Below are 14,152 nucleotides of genomic sequence, written 5' to 3'. Positions count from 1 at the left end.
GGAGAGAAAAATTGTAAATTAAATTAGATTGTAGTGAATAGTAATTTAGAAGGTTTTTAGAATATATAAACTTTCAACTTGCGTCATTTATAGCGTAGACGAGATATCCGTTTAGCAACAAACGAACGAGTTTACTGTGCAGCAGTTTGTTCCGTCCTACTTTATGCCAATGAAACATGGCCGATAGGAATAAAGGATATTCGTAGGCTACTAGTATTCGGTCATAGGTGTCTTCGAAGCATTGCTTGTATATCCTGGGACCACCGGGTAAGCAATGTAGTTGTTAGGAAACAGGTACTAGGTAAGGATGGAAAAGTGATTGATGAAGTAGAGAAACTTCATCAGTTGAAATGGCTGGGACACGTGTTACGTATGCCCAACCACCGACTGCCCCGACGTGCAATGTTTTATAGTGTAGGATTAGATTGGAAGAAAGCTATGGGCGGCCAGAGCAAAACGTGGCACAAATCCATGAAGTCACTGACAATTGGACTGAGTCATGCTGGTAGATGTAGACTATCTGGTTGTGATTCGCGAGATGATTGCAATCGATTGTTAGAGACCTTGAATGACATGGCTCAAAATCGTTTGTAATGGCGAAGGTGCATCCACTCTTTATGTTCTACCAAATTCTAATCTTCTGAATTCTTCATGTCTCTATCATTTTTCTCTTTCCAAATTTATTTCATTGGATTGTACTCCTTCAATGATATATTCAAACCCTAATCTTTCACATAATGCTTATACTCTTACTACTTCTACCACTATGGGATTTGAATCGACAACTTCATCTCTGTACTAATTTGGTATGGCAACTCGAACTGATGTACGTACGTACGAAGTTCTACGTTGTGACTGACTGAAACTTTCAACAGTGTTATATATTGATTGGTATCAGGTTTCCCGATCACTGATTTTGATCAAACAATTTAGTTAGGTTCCTACTATGATAAGAAAACTAATCGGTAAAATGCCTCCAAGTGCCCCGGTATGGCTGAGAGTAGGGAGAGTCCGTTCTCCCTCCCGAAATGCTCTCACATAACCATGTGTATACAGCTACCTCCAGGGAATTCCAACTCACTGACTTCTGGCGGCGGGGATGTTGTTTACGAAATTAAGTGAACTAAAAACAAGTGTCCGGTGCTTGAATCGGGTTGTTTTGTACGGAGGATTTATTTAGGGGAGTTGAAAAACTGATACCAAAGAAAAGGTACTATGGGAACAAATGACATATGAACCTATTGTTGGTCACCGGCTACCATGGAACTTAATCTCCTAACGTTGTTCCACTGACTTATGGATTAGAATTCAGGGTCAGGCGCTTGGAGATTGTCCCCTTAAGAAAACTATTTACTTCCTTTACGGTGTCTGGTCAATATTCTAGCCTTCACATGAATCGAATGATTTGTGTTGCGCATATCTGTTTGGTGCCTCTTTGTAACAGTGTCAATATGTATAAATAAATAAATAAATAAATAAATTGGTAAAATACACTTGTGAAATCAATATCAGTTAATATTGACGGATATATGCATAGATACTATAAAGTCAGTCAGTCAGCTACAACGTAGGACCAGGCACATTTATGCATCGGTTCAAGTTGCCATACCTCGTTAGCACAACAAGATGAACACCAGATTCATAGAAATAGTTAATTTAGTGGTGGTGGTAGTATATAAAAGATAGGTTGTATATAAGGATATAGTATAGGAAGGAAAAAAGTTATGAAGCAATTTTAATCTCAAGGTTTAAGGGAAGATAAAGAGTGTATACACCTACAACATTGTGATCGATTCTGAGCCATGTCACTCAGAGTCTCAAACAATTTGTTACGATAGTCGCGCAGACCTCAACCAAGTAGTTTGCATCTACCAACATGGCTCAGACTAGAATTTAGTGACTTCAAGCACTGATGCCATGTTTTGGTTTGGCCGCCCCTAACTCTCTTCCAACCATCGCCAATACTAGTCAGCATTGCGCGTCGTAGTAATCGGTGTTCAGGCATACGTAACAAGTGGCCCAACCATCTCAGTCGATGAAGATTTACAAACTCATCAACTGATTTACCATCATTCCCTAATACCCTGTGTCTAACCTCACTATTACTTACCCGCTGATCCCAGTAGATGCGAGAAATATTTCTAAGGCATCTGTGATCAAATACTAGTAACTTACAAGTATCTTCTACTCTTAATGGCCATGTTTCACAGCCGTAAAGTAGAACAGAGCGAACTGCTGCGCAGTATACTCGTCCCTTAATTGATAGACGGATATCTCGTCTTCGCCATAGGTGACGTAAGTTGGCAAAAGCCAAACGAGCTTTTTGAATCCGTGCTGAGATTTCGTCAGACAGCAACCCATTCTAAAAAAATACTGTCAGTAATTACAAAAATACTTTTTTATTCTTGAATTTTTGATGTACAACTGATCAGTTGCCAAAGGGCATAAATGTGCTTCCTGTGTGAATATCTCATTGCTTTCTTTTAGCCACAGGTTTCAGCAGTTATCTCAACACAGTAGATTAGTTGAATAACGTGTTGACGTTCCAATTGATGGATATTAGATTTAAGTCTCGACGTGAACATAAACACTGGTTTGCAAGAACAACTAGCTGATAAGTCCTGAATAGAACGCTATTGGATGTCTAGAATTCCATAAACGTTATGTTGCAAATATACTAAAACAAGGCAGAGTTAAAACGTCGTAAATCAGAAATGTAATTACATGAATCTTGTCGAGATACGATTTCTCTAAAGTTGAGTTTCTTTTTAAAGAAAATAGCTTAATCACTCATCAAAGATAGGTAAGTGAAAGCTTACATTTCTAGGCTCTCACAGTAAGGAACAAAATAGATAGTCACATTATTGATACACAGAGAGGTAAGGGAGAATAACTACTAAAAAGTGAGTATATATATATATATATATATATATATATATATATAGTGCTACCAACATGGACACACCAAAAGTTTATAAAAATCCCACTTTGTCCCTGGGATATACTGTATGACAAGTATAGAAATGTATACAAAGTATAAACAAATCGAAAATTTCTAACAGACTAAGTTTGAAAGAGAATTCATGCAACTGTACAGATCAATAAAAGAAGACTGGGCAGGTCTGTATACACATACAGATGAATACACACATAAATATATATGAGAAAATTGTCTGATTAGGTCTCCTGATGTAATAATAATGATAATAATATCCATAACCGTTACCGTATTAATCAATGCAGAATGGGAGCAAAACTCAGACGAGACAATCTATTGATTTGTTATTTTTAGTATGGGTTATAAAAGACGATAGATAGGAAAGTTCAATATATATTTAAGTGGGATGACTTATAACTAGGCTTGAGAATATCATATACATATATAAGTTCGACTGCATTTTATTATTATGAAAAACAACTAGAACGGAAGAATATATCAATAAAATGGGACAGGTAATAAAAAGATGCTCCATACTTTCAGGGAGTTGCTCTAATGCTGTCCGGAGAAGCATGAAATGCACTTGTAGGATGGGAAGCTCACGGATCCAGAATCATCAAAGCATCATTCAAAACAAAGAAGGAAGAGATCACAATGAATGTTATCCAATGTTATGCGCCCACCAATGATAACAACGACGACCATAAAGATCAGTTCTATGAAAGGCTGCAATTATAGCTAAGTGCTCAAGGAAGGACCTCACAATCCTGATGGGAGGTCTGAACGCTAAAGTCGGAGTGGACAACACTGGATATGAAGATATAATGGGACGACATGAACTACGAAAGAGAAATGAAAATGAGGAGAGATTTGCAAATCTATGTGCATTCAACATATTGGTTATAGGCGGCACAATATTTCCACACAAACGCATACAGAAAGCTACATGGATCTAACCGGACCACACCACAGAGAATCAGATAGATCATATTTGCATCAGTGAAAGATTCAGAAACTCAATGAAAGACGTGAGAAGCAAGAGAGGAGCTGACATAGATTCAGATCACCACCAATTGGTTGTGGCCATGATAAAACTGAAGCTAAAGAAACACTGGACAACTGGGGAAACAGCAGTACAAAGGTTCGATACAGCCTTTAATCGAGATATTCACAAACTTAACTAATTCACGATAACTCCCAACAACAGGTTTCAAGCTTTACAAAATCTACAGAAAGAACAAGAAATCACTATTGAGGACAACTGGGAAGGGATCAAAGGAACGCTAACCTCAACGTGTCAGGATGTGCTATGTTGCAACAAGCATCATCATAAAGAAGGGATATCTGTCGAAACCGTGGACAAGATTCAAGAAAGGAAGAACTAGCAACGACGGCCGAAAAATCTGCAACAGAAGGAAATATGAAACACCTATATGATACAACGAAGAAACTAGTAGGGAGATATAGTAAACCAGAGAGACCAGTCAAGGACAAAGAAGGCAAGCTAACCACTCAGATTCAAGAACAGAGGAAATGATAGGTAGAATACTTCGAGGAACTGCTGCATAGACGAGCCCCGTTGAATCCACCGTACATCGAAGCAGCACACACAAACCTTCCTATAGATATCACCCCACCAACGATCGGAGAAATCAGGATGGTCACTAGACAATTCAAGAGCGAGAAAACAGCAGGACCTGACAATATACCAGCTGAAACAATGAAGTCATACATTGAAGTAACTGCAAAAATGCTTCAGCTTTTATTCGGGAAGATTTTGGAAGAGGAACAAGTGCCGACAGACTGGAAAGAAGGATATCTCATCAAGATACCAAAGAAAGATCTGAGCAAATGTGACAACTACAGAGGAATCACACTATTGTCAGTACCAGAGCAGGTTTTCAACAGGGCAAGGTCGTGCATGGAGGACAGCTGACATGCATTTCCATTTCAATACGAACGTCAAGACAGTCCTACTGTACGGAGCGGAAACGTGGAGAACTACTACATCCATCGTCAAGAAGGTACAAGTATTTATAAACAGTTGTCTACGCAAAATACTCAACATTCACTGGCCGTATACCATCAGCAACAACGTTTTATGGGAGAGGACAAACCAGTTTCCAGCTGAAGAGGAAATAAGGAAAAGATGTTGAAAGTGGATAGGACATACATTGCGGAAATCACCAAACTATATCACGAGGCAAGTCCTAACTTGAAATCGTGAAGGGAAGCGGAAAAGATGAAGGCCAAAAACACATTACGTCGGGAAATAGAAGCAGATATGAAAAGGATGAATGTTAACTGGAACGAACTGGAAAAGATTGTTTGGGACAGGCTTGGATGGAGGAAACTGGTGTGCGGCCTATGCTCCTCCACGAGGTGTAACAGGCGTAAGTAAGGAAGTAAGTAAAGAGTTGAACCGGTGAACCAGTGATTGAAAGTCTAACGCTTTAACCAACACATAAGTAACAATTGAATGAGTGAAAAAAAACAAGTGTTTTTATTATGGGACTCCAGTTATGTAAACTGAAAAAATCTCAGTTCTTCAGTTAATTAGTCGTGGTCAAAAAGGTTTATTAATATTTTCTTCGGCTGTAAGTTCTTGTGACGGTGGATGGAATCCTAAATGGAGTATCAGGACCTTAAAGATTCCAGGTACGTCTTGTTAACAAGCACGAAACCTAGATCTAGTGTTTATTCTCGACAACCTTCAACCAGTAAACATCAAAACATAAACTTTTACCTAATAGGGGAGTTATATTAGTTCAAAATGTTAGTAAAGTGACAAAAGAATAAATATTGAGTCTAACTGAAGTGTATTATTGAATTATAGCTTTTGATTATAAGGCAACGAATATTATTGAAAATATCATTGCATATATCAGAATTAATCAAATACTGTTCTTGACTCCATAGAGTCTTCGTGAAAAATAGCATAACTGTGAATATCTGACTTATAATATCTAAGAGTAGAACTTAACATTATCCCCTGATATTTATCAGTTAATGTCTATTTAATAAATAATAATCAGTTTCAAATTGGACCAACCTCTTCAGCTTCCTTAGCACGTCGACGTGCTGCCAGAACACGTTGAAGATCAGTCATCATATCTACACCATGAGTACGTGGGCCACAAACAGTTGATACAAAATCAGAAGATCCTAGGCCAGCCACAGAAGCAGCACGAATACGTTGTTGTCTTGCCATACGTAATTGAGCATCTAAACTAACAGAATCAGCGATACTATCTTGGTCACTAGTATCAGAATTATCGGCAGCTGACTGTGAACCTGATAGTTTATTAGATATTGCTGTTGTAGTGGTGGTGTTCTGATGCCAATTTTTCGACCCAGATATATTAGTCATTGGCGGAGGAGGAGGAGGTGGGGGAGGTGGTGGCGGCGGTGGTGGTGGAGCAGGAATCGATTGTTGGGATTTGGTAATATTAATTGAAGTGCCTATGAAAAATGAATAAAATTTCTTACTATAAATTAATAAAACTAAAAAGGTTGAACATAGACAACAAATGTATCGTAAACTGTACTAAAATATTGAAATAAAAACATGAAGATTAAATGGTGGAATAGCACCTAATCAGTAATAATATGCATGAAATCACACTCAATGATGTTACATACCTTGGGTATATATAGTAACTACACTTCTAAGTATGTTAAATTCTCAAACAACAAACAGGTAGAAAGCCAGCTATATGACAAGAGGAAGCTATGATTCGAAGTTAGTTTATGCAAATAAATAGAGGAATAACTATGAGCTAGCTTACTGACGACTCTGAGATTATGAGATATAGCTTATTCATGTCTCTATTTGATCGGACTATGGAAGAATGTAGGAACAGTGAACAGGAACTTTTCACAAATTCGGTAAAAAGTGGGGAACGGGTTGAATTCGGAAAACTCAGTAAGCATTTAAGCAGGAAATTAACTGGTATCCTTTGGCACCATTTACAAACACATTCACTGAATTGACTTCGAACTGTTCTCTTAACCGTTTTACAAGCATAAATATTTCTTTTAAATGTACTTGATACAACTTTATAAACAAGTAAACTTGAACTTATTTCCCTAGAATTTCTTCATATACTGTGCTTTATTTAGTGGTTAATTTACAAGAAAATTTATAAACGAAGTCGCGCGTTCTGCGTAAACGAAAATCAGTAAGATAAAATTCACTATGGGGGATTTGTGGAGATTGTATTTTCACAGTTGAAATAATGAACTGATCTTAGCTAGCCCACCCTTCGAAACCTGAAAGGATTGCAAGGCTATTTCATCCTAGTATGGGGATTTCACGTCAAAGCGCATCTACGACTTAGCACAGGGGAATCGAACCCAGCACCTTCGATTTCACGCTCGAACGCTGAACCTCTAGACAATTGAGTCGGCGTTCAACGGTATTAATGTCTAACTTCAACTAATCCATGATTTTGCACAATCCTTTATCCATTGATTACGGTGGATAGCTGTCTCACACCCAACACGGATCGAACTAGTCAAGAACGAATCACTATAGCTATCTGTTACACTGTAAAAAAAACCATGTTTTACAGTAAACTCAATGGTAACATGAAGGACATGTCAATCAAATAACCATTGAACTGAACAAATTTTAGACGTAGGAAGTTATTGATCATTACTGTGAGATGTGAGCTAAACCTATAACAATAACAATCAATTAACAGATGATCTCATCAACCTAAATACCAAAGAGAATGCTTAAACACAGAAAGAATATTGGAAACTATTATTTACGGTATTTATACTTCTATGTAGTGCGGAAATCTACACGGTTTTATGTGAGAACGTGTGTTGATGTATTCATCTATTTAATGAGTTAGTCATAACTTACAATAACTTATTTACTAGGTTTATGTAGTTGGCCTTCAAAAACACTTTTAGTGTCAGAAATAACGATACTACTTGACTGTTCAAACAAAGTAGAATGAGGGTTGAGCTCTCCACCTACAAGTTAAAAGTCAAGTCCTTTTGAACAAAAAACCAACCAGAATTCATTAAACTGATATTGTTTAGTTATTCATGACAAGTATCCAATATAAACGGAAATCTAATACTCTATCACATGGTTAACACCTATTATCTATTCCGCTATGTTGTCCTATTCTGAGTAGTTTATTGTTACCTTCTCTGTGATTTTGTGTGTCAATTTAAACTGAAGCAAAGTTCTATGCATTTTTTGACCATATTCTATATGGTTATTTATGATTCTGGTCCTGGAATATTTTATTATTGATTAATCAAGTACGAGGGATAATGAACTACTACTATTACTAACGTTTGATCATCAATACCCTCAAAGCATCGCTTGTGTATACTGAGACCACCAGAGTGAACAGAAAAAGCGGGATACCAGTTTATTGAGGTTGTAAATCTTCATCAACTGGAGTGGTTAGGATATGTGTCATGTATGTCTAATCATCGTCTACCTCGAGGCACGAAGTTTGTTTGGTGTAGTAGTACGTAGGAATAAAGCCCTAGTGGCATCAAATCATTAAAAGAATGACTATTGAACTGAGCCATGTTGGTTACTGTTGACTATCAGGTGAGGATTCTTTCAATTATCATAAATGATGGTTGGGGAGGATTGGTGACGTTATTAATAATCAGTCACAATGGCTCAGATGCATTCCCTTTTCATCTTCTTTAAGATACTGAAGTACAAAATTATCTTATACTTTTCTAATCAATGAACTCTGCAATCAACTAGGACGTACGTTGTAAAAGTTTTTTTAGTAGTAATAAACTCGGTTACATGCTTTCACACTTGCTTATTATTTGATTGTGTCAATATTATGATACATTTATTTTGATTTAGTTTAATTATACTAATAGCTTTATTGTTTCAGCTTTTGTCGAAATTACACATAGATTATACATCGTGCTACAATAATCAACATAGTAACATGATATCACTGGTTAAATCCTTGTCTACATAAATTTGTACGTGATTACAAATATAAAAACTATTTAATGTAAAGGGTAGTTGAAGGTAATAGACAGGAAACTTTGGACCTAGATTTTGAGTTAGTTGGGACTCGTCAATAGGGCAAGTATGATAAAGATGGTTAGTCACTGTTGAAAAATCTCAGTCCTACAAGAGGCTTCGAATAGTTCGGTAAGAATGCTTCAAACCATGAAGCCGGGTGAGGGAGTCACAGTCATAGTGAGCATTAGTTCCATCAATGTAGCAACTACGCCTTGTTGGTAAGTGTCAAATAGTAGGAAACCTAAATAAAGGGCTATTTGAGATGTCGAGTCATTCATACTGATAGCCATATTGCAACTTGAACGTTAGAAATTGACTTACACTAAGGACTAGACAAACATTACATTAACAGATGATTCTCATTTAAACATTAGAAATTAAAAACATGAAGTTAAGCGAAGGGATCTCTTTTCAACATTGGTCACTACTCAATGGAAAATCAATGTATGGGGAAATAATAAATTGCATGATTATCGCTTATGTTGTGAGCTTCAATCGAAACTAAATAAGTGTTACAATAGCTGATGAGTTATTGTCACTAAAATGTCACTATGGTTATGGAATGCAAGAGAACGCAATCAAAATTAAATAAATATTTATTACAATAATGGGGTCAAGCAATATCACGCTAACATGTGAAAGAATACGGTTAAATAAATGTAATATTTATATGTGATCATCAACAATTGACATCACTTGGTTAAAGGCAGAGTGGTAAGTACTTGAAACATGAAAAATATGGGTAAATCACACACACACTTTCATAGGACTATGAAGTTCGATATATGTTTAAATGATAGTAGTAGAGAATCTGTGGGTAGCTTTGAAATCAGATTTCTCGTAGGTTGGAGTATATCAACACAGTGTTCCCTGAAATCTTATGGAAAATGATGTCAAAATAGGAAGCCTTATTAACTTGGAATTGAAGAAACGTCTTGTTGATAAGTGGCAACTATGGCGAAACATTTAGCCAACCATAATAGGACGAAACGGCCGTCCAGTGCTTCCAGGTTTTCGATGGTGGTCTAGCTTCAATTGACTCATGATTTCAACTTTGAAATATACTGAAATCTCCACAAATCCCCTTCTGACAACATCTAATCATAGTGCGCCAGCAAATCGAGTTACATGCCCTAGTGATCACATTGCACTATGATCAATCTACGTAGATGACAGCTAAGGACTAAATAATATGATATTAGTAACTACTTAGTAGTGATAAAAATACACTTTTAATTATAAACTCACATTGATTTGGTGAAAGAGACCTGGTAGTAACAGAAGATTCATCTGAATTTCCACCTAATGGTTTAACATTGCTATTAGGAAAATTGGAAGCATTCAACGTCACGAATGAAGTTGGATTCACATGAGGTTCATTGGATCCATTAGGCAGACCACGAAGATTACGTACACTATCGTCTGAAGATGAATAATACCTATTTTTTAAGAAAAAAAACTAAGAAATCTAAATTCATCCTAAGAAATAGCACAATTCAAATGATCAGTTAAAGTTTCATAGTCTAATCTATAAATAGTCAAATGCTAAGCCAAATAGAGTTAAGAAACACAGAGAATGTGATACTATTTAGCTGGTATTTATTAATTAAGTTACCACTTGGATTTGAGTCATTCTAATTATGAAGGCTAGTGATACTATCCTGTTGACCGAATCAACGTAGATGGAGAGGCGTACGAACACACAACTCAGTGGCTGAAGGTCAAGCGCCCTAACCATTGAGGCAGCACCCCAACAAAACAAATAAGCTTTGGATAGAATGTTTTCTCTAAGTATGAAACCTCTTGGCAGTGTGCATCCATCGAACCTAAGACTCTAAGATCTCGCAATGAATACTCAACCATTAGACTACTTTTCACCTTGTTTCTGTCTACTCATTCTAAGCTTTTTTCCCTATACGTAAACTAGGGGTTGGTTTAGAGATGAATTCTAGGGTTTAATGTGGAGCTTTGACCGATGACTTTCAAATATCAACGATGATATCGGACGAACATTAATGGAATTGACTGAAGTTACAAATATGAACTAGTGGGTCCCGATCCAGTTGTGAAAAAGTAACGTGTTTGCTACAAGAGAGACATGGATGTATTATTTTCGATCATATACGAGGTCGAAGGCGTGTGAACTAATGAAGAGAAGGCCAAAACTAGGATGAAAAGTCTGATTAATTCTCTTTAATTTTCTATGGTTCTCCAGTTAACAATAATAAATGATGAAAATAAACCTCTAATAAGACATTTGTCAAATAGTAATTTGTTAAAAAGTAAGTAATTTTATATTTTACAGTAGAACAGTGATTTAATATTTAAGGTGTTCGACTTTTAACCACTAAGTACCAAGTTCAAACTTCACTCTATTTACATCAGCTTGAGTAACTGTACAGTATTCAGTCAGGTAAGTCAATGACAAAGTTAAACAAGAATGGGGAGAGTGGACATAACTCGTTAGCACAACAAGATGAACACCGGATTCATAGACGTAATTAATTTAGCGGTTGTAGTATATAAGGAAAGGTTGTATATAAGGATATAGTATAGGAAGGAAAAAAGTTATGAAGCAATTTTAATCTCAAGGTTTAAGGGAAGATAAAGAGTGTATACACCTACAACATTGTGATCGATTCTGAGCCATGTCACTCAGAGTCTCAAACAATTTGTTACGATAGTCGCGCAGACCTCAACCAAGTAGTTTGCATCTACCAACATGGCTCAGACTAGAATTTAGTGACTTCAAGCACTGATGCCATGTTTTGGTTTGGCCGCCCCTAACTCTCTTCCAACCATCGCCAATACTAGTCAGCATTGCGCGTCGTAGTAATCGGTGTTCAGGCATACGTAACAAGTGGCCCAACCATCTCAGTCGATGAAGATTCATGACCTCATCAACTGATTTACCATCATTCCCTAATACCCTGTATCTAACCTCACTATTACTTACCCGCTGATCCCAGTAGATGCGAGAAATATTTCTAAGGCATCTGTGATCAAATACTAGTAACTTACAAGTATCTTCTACTCTTAATGGCCATGTTTCACAGCCGTAAAGTAGAACAGAGCGAACTGCTGCGCAGTATACTCGTCCCTTAATTGATAGACGGATATCTCGTCTTCACCATAGGGTGACGTAATTTGGTTGGCTCATACTCAAGTATTTGGTGAATAAGTTAATTTTCTTTTTTTTTCTTTAAAAAAAATCTACTCAGTGATAGAATAAATAAATAAATAAATAAATAAATGAGAAACTAACTCATTGAAAATAAAAAAAACTTCAAAAAGAGATTTGAATCCAATCAACATTTATGATAGAAAATAAAATTTAAAAAAAATTAAATTCAATATAATTGAATATATAATAACCTATCTAATTAGTATTCATTAAGAAAAAAACAATAGTATAAATGTTATGAATAAAACATTAGAAAGCAAAGATCTACATTTTTGTAAATAATTGGAGTACAATTGAAAAGTACATTTGCTAAGAATTTAAGGGATATGTAATATAAGTACAAGTATAGATCATTCACGTGTAAGATCAGATTCATTATACTAATGGCTAAATATTTAGACAACAATTGATTGATCATTGGGTGGTGATCAATGTCATGCGTGTCAAGTCCTTCTTAGTGCTGATCGAATGCTATCGAGTGACACAGGATCGAATCCGTCAGGGAGCACCAGTTCCCTCAAGATTACAAGTACACCTTGCTGACGAGTGTCAAGTAGCACGAAACCCGGGTCCAGGGTTTTCTGTTGACCACCTCCAACCACCACCTTATCTCAACATAGCGCACGCAGTGTCGAGCCACCTAGACTAGTGGCCACATTGAAACTTGATCGATAGCATTCGATCAGCACTAAGAAGGACTTGACACGCATGACATTGATCACCACCCAATGATCAATCAATTGTGATTACATCTCAGTCCTACAAGAGGTCGGTCGCGGTCCGAATAGCTCAGTGGTAACGTCTCTGACTGTGAAGCTGAGTGACACGGGATCGAATCCGTTAGGGAGCACCAGTTCCCTCAAGATTACAGGTACACCTTGCTGACGAGTGCCAAGTAGCACGAAACCCGGGTCCAGGGTTTCCTGTTGACCACCTCCAACCACCATCTTATTAAGACAACAAATCAGATTATGTCACTAGTCTCCGTGAACAAAAGAAATAACTTAACGTACAAATCTATAACTGGCCACTTTATCACATAAATTCTAGGCGTACATACTTCTTTTAGTCTCATTTAAACACTAATGTTTATTGAACGATAAATACAATCACTCATTAGTTAGTCAATATCAACGTAAAGCTTAACACCAGAAATGCATTGGTTCAAGTTGTCAAAATGAAAATAAATCAATCAAATGGATTACATAGTTATAGAATTTCCATGTTATGTAATAATATTTAATGTGAAAATCTACATAGTATTGTTGACAAGTGAAATGCTAATGATAATTATTTAAGAAGATGGAATAATTAAGGCCGATTTAGACCTTTACACTTGATCACTTAACAGATACGGGAGATCAAACAGAAATAAAGAAAGGATTTCGAGTGATCAATCACACTATCTATTCTGTCATCGGGGATTACATGAAGACGTCTTTTATATACAACGGAAGCTATCATTATTGACCTCAACAGACCAAAATTAGGCATTTATAAGATATTTTTAGAACCCCTTTCCCTATCTTAGGAGTTACGAATGAATTCTTGTTTATCGACAAAGTTTTAAAATTTCCTCTTGTATTCTTCCTTTCTACACAATTTTTACTTACATTCTTGTGTGACCACTATCAACCATCGACTTGTAATTTAAATTTTGTCGATTCTCGTACTACATATTGCATAATATGTCAATTCTATATGTTCGAATTCACGTATTCACTAATTATTAACACGTGCGTATTTGGCACGGTTAAAACGATAGCAATGAGACAATCAATGGTACATAAGGTTAAAATGATTGACAACAAAGCCATTGCAAAAGTACAAGCTAAAAATGAATTAAAACCAGGCATATTTCTAGACTAAACATAAATATGACTTGATTGACATAGTCCAGTCAAGAAATTGTTATAAACTTATAATTTATAGAATCATCATCCGCTACAGGCGGAGTTTTAAATCAAATCGCAAATTCATAAAATCTATTCAGTCAAAAAGA

The 14,152-nt window shown here is 36.4% G+C and overlaps 1 protein-coding gene across 2 annotated transcripts in view; it reads right to left on the bottom strand.

The window, feature by feature from the left end:
• Positions 1 to 14,152, bottom strand: part of Smp_039870.1 (putative vasodilator-stimulated phosphoprotein) — a gene marked incomplete at both ends in the record, with an annotated part of 49,422 nt that overhangs the window by 16,814 nt on the left and 18,456 nt on the right. The window contains 2 exon segments of one of the 2 annotated variants that reach the window (XM_018790102.1): positions 5,991 to 6,386; positions 6,391 to 6,400. In XM_018790102.1, coding sequence (XP_018655479.1) covers positions 5,991 to 6,386; positions 6,391 to 6,400 — 406 coding nt within the window. 2 annotated transcript variants of the gene reach the window in all.

The sequence above is a fragment of the Schistosoma mansoni genome, chromosome W, assembly GCF_000237925.1.
Source record: "Schistosoma mansoni strain Puerto Rico chromosome W, complete genome".
NCBI classification, from domain to species: domain Eukaryota; kingdom Metazoa; phylum Platyhelminthes; class Trematoda; order Strigeidida; family Schistosomatidae; genus Schistosoma; species Schistosoma mansoni.
Note: the sequence above shows the minus strand (reverse complement) of the source record. Positions and strands in the feature narration are given on the sequence as shown.